Genomic DNA, 17,763 nt, shown 5'->3' with positions numbered 1-17,763 from the left:
AATTCATCTTGATTATCGGTAGTGGTCAATGCTCCCACGGTGCAACAATGGCATCTTGTTCCAGCTCATGATTAGTCCAGGACTGGGAGAGCCGTGGAAGACGGCTAGATAAATCTAGGTACAGCACTCCCTTGAGCACATACGCTCCACAGCCGAAAGGGGCGTCTACCTTTTTATGTCTATGGCCCTGACCTCCTCGAAGCAGTACTCTGAGCCCTCGCCACCCAGGCTGTCTTTGTCGTACCTTGACAGCTCGTCTGACCTCGACACACAACAGAAAAATATGTGCCCAGTTGGACAGTTTCAACAGCATAATGTTCAGTGATTGTGAGTACGGATTCCAAAGAAACCCTTACAGGCCTGTAACACGAGTGTATTTTAGTTGAGGACCTGGGAATACTAAAGAGGATTCCGTGCACGACCTATAGAACACATTAGACGGCCGACATGATGATGCACAGTACGGAATGCAAACGAGCCAACAAATGAAGTAAAATGGAGGATGTCTCACCTGACACTCCTGGTTGGGCTCTGGAGGTTCTCATTTCAAACTGCCTGCAAATCGGAAACCAAAGCCCCTAATTAGCTTATGCATTCAAAGAACATAACACTCGTGTCTGCATCACCCTGCTGTTATTCTCCTGTTCACTGGAGATAACAGCTTGACCTTCACCCAAATTGACACTAATTATCCCGCTGACTCCCATTTGAAAAGATATGCCAGGAACCCCCATAAGAAGTTTTTTTTTTAAACTGCTCTAGCAGAGATTCTCAACCTGTTTCATTTCAAGGACCCGCTGTTTGACATGCTTTCTATCTCTGGGACCCCCAATTTATATTGTAAAATCACTGTTAATTTAACTTGGAGTGTACAAAAACTATCATTTAGCTGGGGACCCCTTGGGGACACCTTGGGAACCACTGCTTCAGAGTGCCTCATCATTCTGTATCACCACTTCACCAGGAGAACCCAAGAACAACGGAATCCTTTTCAAAGCCCTTCTGTCTCTTCCCAATGCCTGCTAGCACCATGACGGATTTCTCTCCCATGGGCTACAAATGGAACCACATGGATTTGTACACACTCAGAGTTACACACCCATTTGGAAACCCACTCAAGGACACTTTGAGAACCACTGGTGTAGCAGTGTTTCCAGTGAGCACAATAGCAGCAGCACCCTGACTCTGTTTGACCAGACTGGAACAGAGCCTTCATTATTGTCATCTGTGACACCTGTGAAGGAAGTTATTCTGTGTGGATGGAGCCTGTAGCATTCTGGTCCCCTAGATTTTACAGCCTATAGTCTAAAAACTAGATGAAATCAAAAAGCATCTTCAGTGGAGATGAGCGTGTTTTTTGTTTGTTTTTTACGTCTAGGACTATCTGGATCTCACAAAGGGGCGAGGTGTGTGTGTGTGTGTGTGTGTGTGTGTGTGTGTGTGCGTGCGTCTGTGGGAGATGATTTATCAAGAGTTCAATGATTGTCTGGATAATTCTATTCTAGTACTTCACCGACACGTTGTACATTGGTTGTAATAATTGGCTTTGTGGCGAGCACTTTGTACTCCCTGTTTTTCTACCATAATTGTATTTTCATAGGAAATTAACATGCGGTTAAATCGAAGTCTGACTCAATACTAGCCTTTGTTTTTGTTTTTGCGCGCCTCTTGTCGTTGTTGCTCTGCAGCATATCTCTTGTATTGGAAATAATTAAAGCTAATTTACAGGAGGATTCATAATAATGGTGAAAAGAATGGGAGTATATCGGATGGATATCGTCAGGAGATGCTTACTTATTAACGTAGTCTTGTTTGTTGTTAGAATCTGAATTGGAATTCCATAAACGGGATGTTAGGATCCATAAACGGGATGTTAGGCTGCATATTAGAAGAGCGAATGCATGCAATGTTTCCATTCCTGAAAGCAGAGCGGTGGTGTTTGGAGTTGGAGCGGCTACAGGGTATCTGTTCTGTTTTGATGTGTTCTCCTTTCAGTTGTTAATCAGGTTGATTAAAAACTGTCCTTAACATTTTCATGGCAAGGACCCCCAAATTGACACTAATTAGCCCACGGACCCCCATTTGAAGAAATAATGCCAGGGACCCCCCCATAAGATTTGTACGGCTCTAGTAGTGATTCTCAACCCTGTTTTGGGGTTTCGGAAAAGAAAGTGACTCACTTTTGCTGACTATTCCGGGTTGAGTCCCTGAATGGTCTCTGCGGTGGGCACTGCTGTCTGCGTGCTTATTCAGATGAATGTTGGGCTATGTGAGCTTACAGACTGCGGTCATACACGGGTCTTATATTGATTTGGTCTCTCGGCTCCCATCTGCAGCCATTTTGTGAGTGACCCTCCCAAGTTATTATTTTTGTCCAAGAAAAATTATCAGCAACAACAAAAACCTAAGATGAACACATAGTGTATTTTAGTCCCATCTAGTGAGGATGGCTGAGAGGGAAAATAAGTATTCACAAAGTGGGGAAACGTACTGGAAAGTTAAGTGCGGTGCAGGAAAACTGAAAACTACGAGTCTTCTACGTTTTGCGCTGGTTGTCTGGTTTAATCACGTGAACCCTAAGATCCCTATTCTCGGCATGTTCGTTACAGGTGAAAATGGACATATTCGGTGGGAAATGTTTAATTAGCCACATACAAATTGACCTTTCGTTGTTAAAAGAAAAGGAGAGCCTTCTAACTTAATATTGAAAACTGGTTTGCTCTTTTTCTTTTTTTACGCCTTTGTTTCTCCTGGATCTTGCCCTCTTTGATGTGTTCATGTCATTCCAGCAGCAATAGACACTGCAATTCATATAATTATGTATCAGTCCTCCTGATCATGTGAGAGTTGGAAGTCCAACCCTCCCATCAATCTTGCACTGACTCCAGATGGACCAAAGGCTTATAGTCATGTAATGCATTTCGTCAAATGGCTGACGTCTTGTCTCCAAGGAAGGCTTGCCAACTTGTGCATGCCTACATTGATTACCTACATAAAATCACTATCTTAGCCTTTGTACAACTATATAAAACCAGCCTGGTTTTGCTCTATGGCAGCTACATCAAGTGATGGCTGCTCGCAGTGTTTATTATTGGCATAGATGTAGCCTATATTCTCTTACCGCCTGCTGTTGAGCCCTAACCACACCAGAGGGTCGCCATGCAACTCCTTGCAATTACTTACAACTATATTTCATTGGGCTTTAGGCTCCATTCCACAAACCATTCCCATGTCTGTTGATAACAGGGTTTCAAACTATTGGTGAGACAGGTAGAAATATGCACTTATTATGCCCATATATGGCCACACAAGAACCCTATTATACCCTGCCTTAGATGACGTTCCTGTTTATTCACTGAACTGAGTGTGCACATGTTGACTCAATTTAAACCTATGAATTGGAATTATTGTCCCTAAGCACTGAACTGGGGTCAGCTTACTGGGGTCGCCTCAGCCTCCGAGTGGAGGAGATTAACTGACCACTGACCAGTTGCCTACTTGATTCTAACTTGGAACTTCTAATTGCTGTGCATTATGCAAAAGGGGCGAGAAGAAAAAGTCAGTTATGATTTGTTGAATTTTTATCTTGGATTACGGAAGACACCTGCAGTTGTGGTCATCGTGTTCTGTTGTGTATTCATTCATTTAAGCTATTCCAAATCATGAGTATTTTTCCATTTTGTAAAGTAATTGGGAATGATTGACAAGTTGATTGCTGAACGGTACAGAAATGGGGAAGAAACATGTTTAAGCTCTTGAGGTTTGATTATTCCTTTATACAATATCTAATGTATAATTTGGCTAGTAGAATTAAGTTAAAAAGACCAGTAAATGTGCGCTTTATTAACATTTTGTGCTCCTGTTTCTGTTGGATTACCAGTTGGATGAAAGACTAGCTTAACGGGAAAGTCGTACATTTGGTTCATGTTCAAATCAGCTTGAATTTATGTTCTGTTCACCTTTTGGCCATCTCACATTGCTTGTAGTTTTGCCAGGATTCGTTGCCGTTAATGTTTTTCTTGATGTGTGTTGTCTTCTATCCCTCATGATGATTCTTTTTGTTTTTTAGACCCATTGCAATGATTTGTAAGCACATCCTTGTACCACCTTTGTTGTTCTACCTGCATGGGCTACGAACCAGATTTCAAACCTAAAACTCTTATTCATACTCCGTTGCACCAGTGTCTCCATTTCGTGTTTTTCCACTTGAGAATCCGTTCTAGGCGAGCCACACTCTGCAACCAAGTATAAATGAGGCCTTTAGTCGACTAAGGGAAGGTTTTCAGCATGCGTTTCCTCTTTCTTTGGCGTTGCCCCAGATCAACTCTCTCAGGTAATGTCACAATCTACCTCTGCAGGTGAGACCAACTGTGAAAGAGGGACGAGTCACGGCGGCTAGCTTCCAGAAAGCTGTATTTTTATTTTAAAACAAATGAGCCCACATTCCCCCTTGAGAGATTGTACAATGTTCTTATAGTCCTGTCTTGCTTTTCAATAAACATTTTGTAGAATTTTTCCTTAACTGCTGTGAAGTTTCCTCCATAATTGTGTAAAATGGAAGTGACAGGCCTCTGTATACTGTACCTGCCTGTGCAAGGCAAACAGACGCTGTAGTTTACTTTAGTCCAGTGGTTTTCAGCCTTTCATATTATGGGCCATTATTCCGCATTTGAGCCACAGACCACCATTCGATGAGATTTAGCGCCTCAGACCCAGGACTTAAATATTTTGGATAAGATTTGTTCCCTGGTTCCATTATACATGCATGCTGCATTGATGTGGTATAAAGCCATTTTGAGAGATAACGGGCAAATGATCAAAACTATTCTAAATAGTTTAGACTTCTTGTATATTAAGTAATGCAGTTTAACTAATGCAATTTTACTCTTGAAAGCGTATTTTACGCTCTGAGTGAAGTCCATTCATTACCAACTGAACTCTTTTAGCTGGGGACCACATGGAACTAACCTACTGACTCCACCAGATGGCAAGAACTCAATAGTACCACCATGTGGTGGAGTCAGGTTTACCTGGAACCTCCTCAAGGACCACTGGCTTAGTAGCCTCGGTTACCGGACCACTGGTTGAGAACCACTGATGTAGGCTACAGTATATTAGCCTCGATACCCAGGCTTTCATTTTAGTATATGAGAATAACCACTGCCACTAAGTGGTGGAAAAAGTACTCCAATGTTTAAATCTACTTAAAAGAAAGTATACAGTTCAGTACTTGCCATTTAGAAACACTTGTTACAATAAATAGTCTGGTATTCAAAATGTACAGTACAAAAGCATTGGCATAAAAATATACTTAAAGTACCAATTTACCAAAAGTAAAACTACCCAATACCCATTATAGGCTACATATATATATTCCCTCCGAGGTGGAAAGCCTGGTGACAAGGGGGTTGCCCATTAGGCTATACAGAAATGTCCCATTTCAAATTTCAAAATACTTACAAAAAACATTTGAAAATAGCCGATCCACAAGCTCACGGCACATTGTGAGCTTGTAGATAGGCTATATTCAAATAATATAGTAACACAGTATGGGCTGAAGTGGTTAATAAAAAATCTACCAAGTAGCTACTGTAGTAAACTAAAGTTTTCAAATGAGTAAATGTACACCTTAGTGGAGTAGAAGTAGCCTATAAAGTAAAGAAATGCCTCCAATCCACTTTATTTATAAAGCACATTTAAAACAACAGAGTTGAAACAAGGTGCTGTGCAACCAGTACCAAAAAAGAAAGACAAATTCTAAAATACCAAGGGCAAAAACAACAGGCCTACATAACTAGAAAATATTGTTCCTGAAGAAACAATGTGGGCTTGCTTCAAGCCAAAAAAATAATAGCCTATAAATATTTTTATTTTATTTTGAAGCTTCAAATCTCTCTTGGAAGAGCCACCCATCAACTTCTCTAATATACGGCAACCTTCCCTGTGTTTCTGAATCTTCACTAATCCGATCCAGAAGAACACAGTTTGCCGGCCACTTCTACAGAGCTGATCAGGAGGTTATATCTTTCCTTCTCTGTAATCCTGCACTCAAAGTAGACCAGAGGTAGAAAACTGTCGTTCCCTGATGTCATCGCTAGGGACACATGCATCAGTAAGCGGGAACTGGGTGGCAATGAAGGACCAGGAAGTCTGGCGTGGCATTGTGAAATCTATGATCTCGACCGCGGCCGAGTTGTGTGGGTTTATGAAGACCAATACACACAATTGGAGTAAAAGTAGGCCATACTCACATTTTCCAAAGATTGTCAAGCTTTGTTCCAAAATTGCAGATCTACACACTCACAACACTTAACATATACTGTAGATCAGATTTTCTGTCAGCCTCAGAATTAATGTTTTGTGGCAGAAACTGGCTACAACAGGTGTAACTCTCAGGTGATAACGGACACATGTATGCACATGGAGTAGCCTACTTAGCATACTTACATAAGAGGTTAATTGTATCTAAGTTAACGCCACAAATGTATAATGCGACTAGCGACGGGACCGCGATGGGCCGTCAAAAACATAATCTTTGATTAGAATTGGACGGATTGATTTAGATCACGTTTTAAGATTTTCGGTCTCATCCACTAAAATGGGGAACATTTTGGATGACTTACAGTACCGAAGTCCTGATGTCACTCGATCACCCATCCCCTGGTTCACAGAAGTAATTTCTCAATGGAGAATAACATTAGGTCATCGTAAAATCGTCTCATATAAGCATTGTGGTCCAAAAATATACACAAACTGTCTTGGTTGCTCTGTATCGTTTATGATAGTCAGTCACTCATATTTGGTACAGTTTGGTTCTGGTGAAAATGTAATTATTTGGCTGGGTAATAACAGGCAGGCTTGGCCAATCAGAACTAAATTACTCAGCAGCATTCCTTCTGACTTTGGTGCTCTATATCACTATTTCCCTAGTCTCTCGAGACATATTGTTGACTCAGGAAAAAAGGGCGCGTTTTTCCTTTATTTGCCCATTTACATTAGTATGGTTCCCTTTATTTTTGGTTTCTTACATTTTGTTTAAAATTGTTACAAAACATTAAAAAAAAAAAGAAAAACATTCCCCAAAATGCTAAGATTTTCATGAATTAAAAACAAAATTCAATGATTTTTCTTTTAGCAATTTCATGAAGAAATCAATGAAAAATCAAAGAAATTCCATAAATTAGAAAATAAATGTTTAAGAAGTAGTGAAAATAGCTGATCTAACCCAAGCTTCGTGCCACATTGCCACATGTTCACTAGTTTGGGACCCAGTGAAACATCAAATTTCTCTTTTGGGCTCAAAGTTTTGGAACCACTGCTCAAGACGTATACCGTTCTGTTCTTCCCAAGGCCCCTCTCCTACCAGGGTTGAACCAGTTGTTTGGTTCTGTTTTCCTGCCTAATATTGAACCAGTTCAGCGCGTTTCTTTCCACTGAAAATGAATTGGAACAAACAAAAATGGCCGCCGGTTCTGTGAAAGCATAGAGGTTTCAAGAATCTAGAACGGAACCAGTTCTAAAACCAAAGTTCTTTCGGCTGAAAAAGGGGCCCAACTAAACAGTGGTGGTGGTCATTTATATCCAGACCTCGGTGCTCCTGTGCTTATCGGACCGGTCCCTGCCCTCGATCCGTTTGCCCTTCAGCGGCTGCCTCTCTCCTCTGTGGGAGTCCTGCTTCTTAGTCGTCGTCTGAGCTCTCAACTTGGGCTCTTTATTGAACAACGGAGGAGCATCACCACCACCGCAGTTCCCCGCGCACGTCCAGTCGGGCTTGTGTCCGACCACCAGGTCCAGGGTGGGCAGCGAGGCGGTGCTGGTCACGTCCCTGAAGCCCCCCTGCAGGGAGGAGTGCAGAGACGAGGGGTCGCTGTCGGGAGCAGGGAAGGTCTCGTAGCCCATCATCCCTTTCTTCTTCATCGCCCCCGGCGGGTAAGAAGAAGCCCACGGAGAGCCTCCTCCTTGCTCCTCCCTGGCCTTGACGGCGCGTCGTATCTTCTTCCAGCCCAGGTGGTTGAGCTCCAGGAGGTTGAGCACGATGCAGAACACGCCCACGCAGTACATGAACAGCAGGAAGATGGTCTTCTCCGTGGGCCTGTGATGTGGAGACAACAATGTTAGAATAGTTTTAGCTATATAGTTAGTTTTGAATAATGCTTTTTTTCTAATTCTAGTTAGTTTTAATTCGTTTTTAGTTCGCAGATTTGCTAGTTTTTTATTAGTTTTTATTTTTTTAAATGCAATTTATTTTTATTTTGTTTTTATTAGTTTCCAGTATTAGTTTTAGTTGTTTTATGGTCAGGTGTGATATTGAATAGCTAAGTATTGTAATAAAATATAACAAAAGATAGCATTCAGTTACAGAAGAAACACCAACCATACATCCACAAAAGAAAACTACGTGCATTTTGTCTAGATCATTTCTTTGTCTATAATTTAATTCCAATGTTTGTTTTAGTTAGTTTTATGAACAATATAGTTTCACTTAGTTAGTGTTTATTTATTTGTTATTTGTTATTAGTTTTTTAATTTAGTTTAGTTAATGAAGTACATTTTGAACTATGATAAGCTTGCCTGGACACGTAGCAGTCCACTGGCTGGGCGCAGGGCGCCGACGAGCACAGGAAATGGACCGGCACCTGGAACAAAGGAACTAGTGTTGATTTCGGCGGCTAAAACTGTGACAAAAAAGGTTTGTCGACTACCGCTTTACACCGAGGAAAACTGAAGTAAAACTAGATAAAAACTAAGCCATGATGACAAAAACTAAGACTAAATATGTTGACAATTGAGTAAAATATTGGGAAGTGACTAGTGGACGAATATCCAATTTAAGTAAAAGACACAAGTCATTTTACACTTGGTTGCTTCGTAATGGCAGATTTTTACACTTCTGAAAATGCAACCAAAAAAATATATATACTTTTCTCTTCTCCACCAGTCCCTACCCTAACATTTTTGTATAGCTTTTAATTCTTGACGAAAATGTCAATATATTTAGTCATCATAGCTTAGCTTTTATTTCGTTTTCATCCGTGAAAAAACATAGTAAAACGAAACATTTTTCATCACAGTTTTAACTTTAAGCACCAGGTTTAAGGTCAAGTTTTAGTCGTGTCTGTGCCACCATAGACCACCAAAGACCACCATATAGACCACCATAGACCACCATAGACCACCGTAGACCACCATAGACCACCATAGACCACCGTAGACCACCATAGACCATAAGCCCTTACTTTGAAGAGCCACCAGCTGATTTGGTCAACCGTAATTAACAATCAATCATTTCCGGGGCAGCCACTTTAGCTACTTTGGTTTTCATCAGAAGCGCTAATACAGTAACCTGACTCCGCCAGAACTCACTGCTGCCACCAGCTGGCGGAGTCGGGTTACTTATACAGTACCGCGACCTAAACATGGATGTTCTATATGATCACCTCAATCTGAGATAAACGCAGCTAAAAAAACATCGCTAAAGATAGTGTGAACGGAGGGAAAATATTCAATGACGTTTTTTTGTGACCAGACAGTGGCCTTGTATTTAGAGTGTCCGCTAAGAAACTGGGAGGTCGTGACACATCGTACAGAGCAGAGAATGAGTTAAGTCGACGAAATCAACAACACTCTACCTGGAAGCCGAACAGCATCCACTGCGCCAGCACGAAGCCCACCTCCAGCACGGCGCGCAGACACACGTGGAACACGTAGCACTTGGACAGCACCCCTCCGGAGGCGGTGGCGGTGGCGGCGGGACGGCGGGCCGGCGCGCCCCCGACGCCCTCCCTGCACATGCGCAGCGGCACCTGGTCCAATGACACCACGGTGTTGGGGTCTCCTCTCTGCAGGCTCTGGTTTACAATTTACACATTTTTTAGGCATTTAGCAGATGCTCTTAAAGGCTGATTTCAGACTAGAAGTCTTTCTTAACTTTATTCATTGAGGGCTTATGGTAGGGGAAATAACCAATGATGAGCTTTTGCACAAAATAACACCTGGACCTCTTTGGTGGGGACGTAACAACTACAAAGAAAGGTATATGAAAGCCTTCTAGTCCGAAATTCTCCTTTAATCCAGAGAGATTTACAGTAAGCAAGGTCAACACAAGGTAATACATAATGCATTGAAATTGCCATTCTTTAGGATTGATGAAAAGTATATCCGGTAGGAGGGACTATAAGCACCTGTTATAATGCAATGTTTGTCAGTCTGTCCGTGGTGCTCACTCAAATATCTGCAATTTTGGACCATCTCACTGGGGCCTTTGTACCTTGTGAAGCCTTGTATACTGAGTGTTTTTTACTCCAGACGGGTTGTAACCTGCCACGGGTTAGTTGTAACCGGCCACGCATGTTGGGAGAGACGGTGTTGTCGGACGGTGTTGCCTGTCAGACTGTTAGTATGTCTAACCAACGTATGCGCCCCGAACAACAACGTATTCATGGAAATTATAAACACTGTATAGGATGGCAGATCAATAATGACCTGCATGGCATCTGTCTACATCACTGGTACCCAAACACTGGGTCTGGACCCTTTGTGGGCCGCGGACACATGGGTCCCTTTATTATTTGTTTTTGCCACATTTTGTTTTTGATTATTTAAAAAAATATATCTAAAAACATTCCCATAAAAGCAAAGATTTTCATGAATTCGAAACAAATTCAACAGTTGTTTTACAGTAGAAAAAGTAGTGAAATTAGTTCATCTATACAAGCTCCTAATTCGGCACAAAGCGACGTGTTGTGAGCGTGTAGATATGCTATGTTCGCTATAGTTTGGATCCCGGGCAAACTTCTAATTGCTCTTTTGGATGTCAAGAACCCATTTCTACAAAATGTCTAAATCATGACAGTTTTCAGAAAAACCTGTTTCTATGTCATTGGTTCTCATAGTTTTTCATGTCAAGGACCCTGAAAACTATATGTAATTGGCCGCCGACCCCCATCTGAAAATATGTTTTGTGAATTTGAGTTTTGAGTTAAAAACGTTCGCTCTGAAACAATATATATTCAAAGATTTGCACCACATTTTCAAGATATTTCAAAAGTTGCAGATCTATGGTGCTTGCAGATCTACAAGCACCGCTACAGGAAGCGAGGAACGGCTACAGGCTTGTAGATCTGCTACTTTTCTACAGCTAAAGTCTAACATACTGCTTAAAACTGCACCAAAAGGGGTTCCCCCGTCCTGAACGAGTTTAAAGTTTTGGAACCGCTATATATATATATATATATATATATACTAATGCTGTCAAAGTTAACGCGTTATTAATGCATTAACGCAACACCTTATTAACGGCACTAATTTTTTTATGGCATTAACACAAAAAGAAAAAACACAGCGATTGGCAGGCGTGATGTTGAGGAATACATGGTTCCAGCAATGCACTCCCTTCCCAGACCCCTTGTTAGGATGTTTTAAGTGGAGTAACAGCCTTCCATTTACATTTCACAAAGGTTTTGCTCGTGTCGTACGTTCCAGTCCAAAAAAGCTTGAGAAACCTGTGCAATTCATCCATCCCGACCAAAAGCAAAACCCCCGCTGTTAATTTTGCATCGCATTGTAAACAGCTGTGGCTCGTTATAGCCACACACGTTTCTAACTTGCGGTCACAGTCGCGATACTTTTCAGTTTTGTGGTACTTGTTTATGGATTTAACTGTAACAGGCTATCCACAGTCCCATCTCCCAGTCACGGAGCTGGGACTGACAGTACACAAACAGAGACGAGTCGAGCAGCAGCAGCCAGACGCACCAGCTAGCTACTAGAAGCCAGAGTTGTTGCCAGTATAACTCTATGGCAGAAACAAGCCACCTAGCCCTAGGTCTATACAAAATAAGACAAATAGTAGCAGCACTGGTCGTTTTTGGCCAGTGTTTCCAAATAAGCGATTAGTAAGTAATTTAATTTAATTTATAAGCGATTTTGGGATTTTCTTTGTAGATTGAAAGAATATTGGGGTTCCTTTGCTCTTGGCATGAAAATGTTTGAGAACCACTGCTCTAAAGCAATATTAGACAAAGTTTGTGCCACAAACACATTGCTCTCTCTCTTCTCCTTTTGTATAAATTAAATAGGCCTATTCATGATTCTGCTTATAGAGAAGTAGCCTATGTTAGTTTGTTTTATGGAAACAGTTGTTTGTGTTGAATGTGCTAATTGCACAGAATTATTCAAAAGAGAGAAAATGGGCAAGCCATAAAATAATGCACATTGCACTTGTCATGTGGAAAAAAGGTAAATAAAAAAAGTAACATTAATGTTGTCAAACCTGATCGGAGCATCTCTACAATACAGCGTTTTCTTTCAGTTCATCATTGAATTTAGAGCAAAAAAGGTTTTGTGATTAATTGCGATTAATCGCGCGATTAACTACACAAATCATGCGATTAATCGCGATAAAAAAAATTTAATCGCCTGACAGCACTAATACATACATATATATTATATATACACAACATGCGTACTGTATATCCACCTGGTTGTTGAGGCCCTCCAGCACATCGGCCAGGCTGTGGCCCAGGTGCTTGTGGGAGAGGATGGAGCAGCTGTCCGAGTCACAGCTCCGGTTGTAGGCTTCCTGACCGCCGTCCCGCGCCGCCCCCGTCCCGCCGAGCAGGGCTGGCACGGTTAACACATGTATATATATAACACGATTTAATTGTGGGGTGTTTTTTTTATTTGGACTTTAGAATGTAAAATGTTTTATTTGCGTTTTATTTGTGTTTTATAGGCTTCGTAATCACAAATGCGCAGATAATGACAAATAACTTGTAAATAAAATGTACAAAGAAATCCCTGACACATGAATTAATAAAAAAAGGAAAAATAAAAATAAATGTCCAAAATAGCGTATCCTATATAAGTGATCTACAGTCTTACAACACATCACTTAGTGACGTGTTGTAAGCTTGTAGATATGCTATTTCCATTTTAGAATTTTTTGAAGATTATGCAAAAATAATTGCGATAAAGGATATGCAGGCAGGCAGGCAGGTATGCATAAAGTGAGTGGCAAATCACGTGGCAAAGTGAGTTTAATGCATTAATGCAATCACATTCTTTCCTGTTTGGATGGGCTCTCAAGGCCAGAAAGTATTTTTTTGGGGTAACAGTTTGAATTGAATTCTACGATACCCTAATGGCATTTCTATCTCTGGGACCCCAATATATTGTAAAAATCAATGTTAATTCAACTCTGAGAGTGTACAAATGGAACCAAATGGACGGACCCTAACGGGTCCATTTGGTTCCATTTGTACACTCTCTGAGTTACAGACCCATGAGGGTCCATTTGGTTCCTAACTATCATTTAGCTGGCGACCCCCTGGAACTCCCTCTCAAGGACCCCACTTTGGGAACCACTGATGTAATAATAATGGTTGACAACAGGCGTACCGCTGAAGCCCGCCCCTTCTCCGGGGGTTGTGCCCCCCTGGCCCTGCCTCTGATGGCTGGCGTTGTGGGGCAGCTTGGACAGGTTGTGCCAGGTGTAGATGATGAAGCACAACGACGGCGTGGACACGCTGATGATGTGGAAGACCCAGAAGCGAGGCTGCGAGATGGGAGCGAAGGCGTCGTAGCACACGGTGGGGCAGCCCGGCTGCATGGTGTTGCACACGAACATCTCCTGCCCGCAGCGAGGGTTAGAAAAAACATTGGGATTTTTAGTTTAGTTTTAGTTTATTTTATTTTCTAATTCAGTTAATTTTAATTGGGTTATTTTTTTCTTTCTGAAAATGCTAATATCCTATATTCAGCTATAGTGTAGAGTCTTGTCCTAGAAACACATTAAATGCCACTGACAATGAACAGAGCATTTACCTCATATGTGTCTGAGCAAATTAATGGATGCGCCCCTCACTTCACACGGGTGTGATTTGTTTTACATACTTTGGGTTATTTGTAAGGTGCAGGATTGAATTGTGTAATATAAACGTAACAAAATATAGCATTTAAAAAATTTATTCTTTTGTCTATAATTTCACTTTGGCTTTAGTTAGTTTACACAATACGGTTTCAGCTAGTTGTCGTTTAGTCATTTTCATTCTAGTTTTGATTTAGTCCAGAATGGTTTTATTTTTATTCTTGGTCAACCATAATAACCTTGCCTGCTCGTCTGCATACACGTCCTCGGTGGCCACGGCGACGATGAGCAGCCTGAAGATGACCATGACGGTCAGCCAGAGACGTCCCATCATGGTGGAGTGCTGGTGGACGGCGTCCAGGAGACGCTTGAGCAGCGTCCACTCTGTCATGATGGTGGCGGAGGTGACCTGATGGTGGTGGTGGTGGTGGTGACCAGCACTGACCCGCAGCGGAGGGTCGAGGAGCTGCTGCTGCTTGGAGCGCTGCGGTCTGCTAGGGGGGACGCATCCACAGTGGTGGGATAACCACTCAAATAATGTTGAGTCAATTGCACCCTAGCCTCGGTACCAGGCTTTCATTTTTGTTGGTGCAAAAATGTAAAGCCTGGAGGAACGCATTGGCCGCTCTGGTCTAAAAGTGTGAGTCAACCCTTCCGGGTGGGCGTCGCTCCAAATGATGTGACGTAGCGCTGCACTAGGGGGGAGAGGAGGGGCCGCGGGTGACGGACAGATCGATGAGATCCAATCAGGGCGTGCGCAAATCTGAGCCGCGACCCGCCCCTCTAGACCAGAAACCTAACACGTTAGCTCAGGCTAATTGCACCCCAAAAACCTGAACTTTTAACATTCAGTAGATTTTCTGTGGTCTGGGGTTTTCTGGCTCAATCAAGTGCTCTGATTTAACTGCTGTTTGTGATGTCACCGCTTGCAAATCCCATGTATGTCAATGGGATTTACCAGCAGATGTCACTGTTTTGCCTGTTTTCATTGCAGCTCAAAAGTCTTCCAAACCCCAGAGAAAACTCCAGACCACAGAAACTCCACTGAATGTTTAGGTTTTTTGGGTGTAATTAATGAAAATGAATGTCATGAAACCTTTAAAGATGGAGTGCCGTGATGCCCCTAAAACATGATCATCAGGTACTATGATTATATTAGGAGGAAGATTTTATTTTCAAAAAAGGTGTACAGAAAGTGTTAAAATATCGATTTAATGTGGACACGCCCACCAGTTCAATTATGGGCGCGTTCAGAAATAGCGCACTGAGCGCACTGCAATGCATTGCAAACTAATAGGCGAGTGTGCTCCGGTGCGGTATGTACGAATGCGCCCTAAGTATGCTTGGTTTGCCTGGTGGGTGGTGAATGATCCACCTGAACTGAAGCCACACCCACAGCTGTTGTTGTACGATAAAGGGGGAGGGGATGATAATTTGTGATGTCACTATATCACTGTCATTTTGCCGGCCTTTTGACTGAAAGGCTTTCAAGAAGAAACCAAAAATACATAGACACCATACCATAGACACCACACCATACCATAGTACAAAACAGAAAAAGTTCAAAAGAAATCACGGCACTTTAAGTAAAAGTGTCAATACTGAAATGTAGAAATACAAGTTAAAAGTCTGAAATTCTAAATGTAGTTGAGTAAAAGTACAAAAGTATTGGCATCAAAGTAAAAGTAAGCCTATACTCACTGTACAGAATGTCCCATTTGAAGTTTTCAACTAAATAATTATATTTAGAGACTTTCAGATCCACAAGCTCACAATTCAATCCGTCACAATTGTGAGCTTGTTTGTGGATCGGCTGTTTTCAAATGGTCGAAATGTATATTATAGGGCTGAAGTGGTTACTGTATGTTTTGTCAAATATTCAATCTATAAGAAAGTAACTAACTAAAGTTTTCAAATGATTGTACAAGTATAATATTTGGATCCGGGATGTATTGGAGTAGAAGTGAAAGTATCTGAAATATACCGTACTGCAAGTTAAGTAAACAAATCATTACAAAATTGTACTTAGTTACCTTCCACCACTGCAGATCCACCTCTCCTCTCCGCTCACAACCTTTGATGCACTGGATGAAACTCTCTCTCCTTTTAGTTTTGGGACACTCCTGGGATGAACACAATCCTGCAGGAGGTGCTCTGTAGCCTAGAAGATAATCTAGACTACCTCTTCACCACCAGATTGAAACATTTACAACTAAAATCACATCCATGTCCCCATGAGTGTCAAGCCTTGACTACCCTCCCTATCCCCCCCCCCCCCCCCCCCCCCCCGCCGGCCCTGAGCCCTGCCTGGCAGGCTGGCTTGGTTGTGCTGTGAGTGGACATCAGGCACTCAGAGGTCTGAGAGCCCCGGCCCATTGGAAATGAGAGAGAGAACCATCGTCTCATCCTTTTCAGATAACGGTGGGGTTGGCGCGTTCGTACACACACACACGCACGCACGCACACACACACACGCACGTCTCGCACACGCACGCCGGCTGGACGACCACTTGACATATGAGTCACGTGGCGTGCCTCTTGTCTTCAGGCTTCCATTTTAAAAGCCCTCTGGGGGGACCGTTGGACCCTTAATTCCTCCAGTGCAGGACGGACTGATAGCACGCTCTCTGACTGAGATAGAACATTCTTTGAAGATTAGTCCGGGGGAAGCTAATGGGCCCGTCCTTTAATGGAGAGACGCTTATAAATGTGGCCGCGTGCACGCTTTGTTACAAGATGCACACGAGCATGTTCGCTGTCACACACACGCTCCTCAAAGCCGTTCAAATGTTAGCGGTTAACACATCTGGGTGGGACTCTATACCTGGAATTAATGAAAGTAACATCCGTAGCTTGAAAGTGAACAAAATGAAGGTGTCCACAACTATCTGTAAAAATTGTGTCAGGACCCCTAGCTGGCTGTGTGTCTGTCTGTCTGTCTGTCTGTCTGTGTGTCTGTCTGTGTGTGTGTCTGTCTGTCTGTCTGTTGTGACGGCTGCTCTAGCCACCTGCCAAGGCCGTTATCAGTGCTTTTAAAAAAAGATCCTTGAAAGGTCTGCTCACATCAAACCACTGAGACTGAGCCCCCCCCCAGATAAAACCCTCTGCAGTGACCCCTATTACTTCAGATGTCTGTCTGTCTGTCTGTCTGTCTGTCTGTCTGTCTGTCTGTCTGTCTGTCTGTCTGTCTGTCTGTCTGTCTGTCTGTCTGTCTGTCTGTCTGTCTGTCTGTCTGTCTGTCTGTCTGTCTGTCTGTCTGTCTGTCTGTCTGTCTGTCTGTCTGTCTGTCTGTCTGTCTGTCTGTCTGTCTGTCTGTCTGTCTGTCTGTCTGTCTGTCTGTCTGTCTGTCTGTCTGTCTGTCTGTCTGTCTGCCTGCCTGCCTGTCTGTCTGTCTGTGTGCCTGCCTGCCTGCCTGTCTGTCCCTCTGTCTGTCTGTTTGTCTGTCCCTCTGTCCCTCTGTCTGTCTGACATGGAGGGCTTGTATTGCAGCAGAGTGAGTGCAGGTGTCACAAAGAAAGAATACAACAGTGAGTTTGAGCACAGAGCAAGAGTATACGGAGCCCATTTTGAGATCTCGTATTATCATTTAAAAAAAAAATATATATATATATATATATATATATATATCTCAATGGCCACTCCAGGGTTCCGTACAAGTGAAACATGAGACAACTCTGTTTTATAAAGAGCAGCTCTCACCACCTTGTATTTATTGGCCTTCGTGGCTCCTGACTGACTCCCTCAGCTGCAGTTCTCACACACAGATTGACAGTTTTTTAACTTAAACAGTCGTCTGTAGTACTCAATTATCTAATGGGGGGGGGGGGGGGGGGGGTACCTACCCTATAGGTGACACGGGGAGAACATGTGAGGGTACCTACCCTCGGGGACACGGT

The 17,763-nt window shown here is 42.6% G+C and overlaps 1 protein-coding gene across 1 annotated transcript; it reads right to left on the bottom strand.

The window, feature by feature from the left end:
• Positions 1-7,575: 7,575 nt before the first annotated feature.
• On the bottom strand, positions 7,576-14,258 carry LOC310879403 (gap junction delta-2 protein-like; the record flags this gene model as incomplete). Its single annotated transcript, XM_083794053.1, has 6 exons — positions 7,576-8,092; positions 8,572-8,636; positions 9,630-9,848; positions 12,479-12,621; positions 13,399-13,630; positions 14,112-14,258. 6 exons carry the CDS (start codon positions 14,256-14,258, stop codon positions 7,576-7,578), a joined length of 1,323 nt encoding a protein of 440 aa, XP_083650179.1.
• Between the last annotated feature and the right edge of the window lie 3,505 nt (positions 14,259-17,763).

Source organism: Protomyctophum parallelum (assembly GCF_964188405.1).
Source record: "Protomyctophum parallelum genome assembly, chromosome: 2".
In the NCBI taxonomy this organism is placed as follows: Eukaryota; Metazoa; Chordata; class Actinopteri; order Myctophiformes; family Myctophidae; genus Protomyctophum; species Protomyctophum parallelum.
The sequence above is the reverse complement of the archived record's forward strand: the minus strand, read 5'-3'. Positions and strand labels throughout refer to the sequence as shown.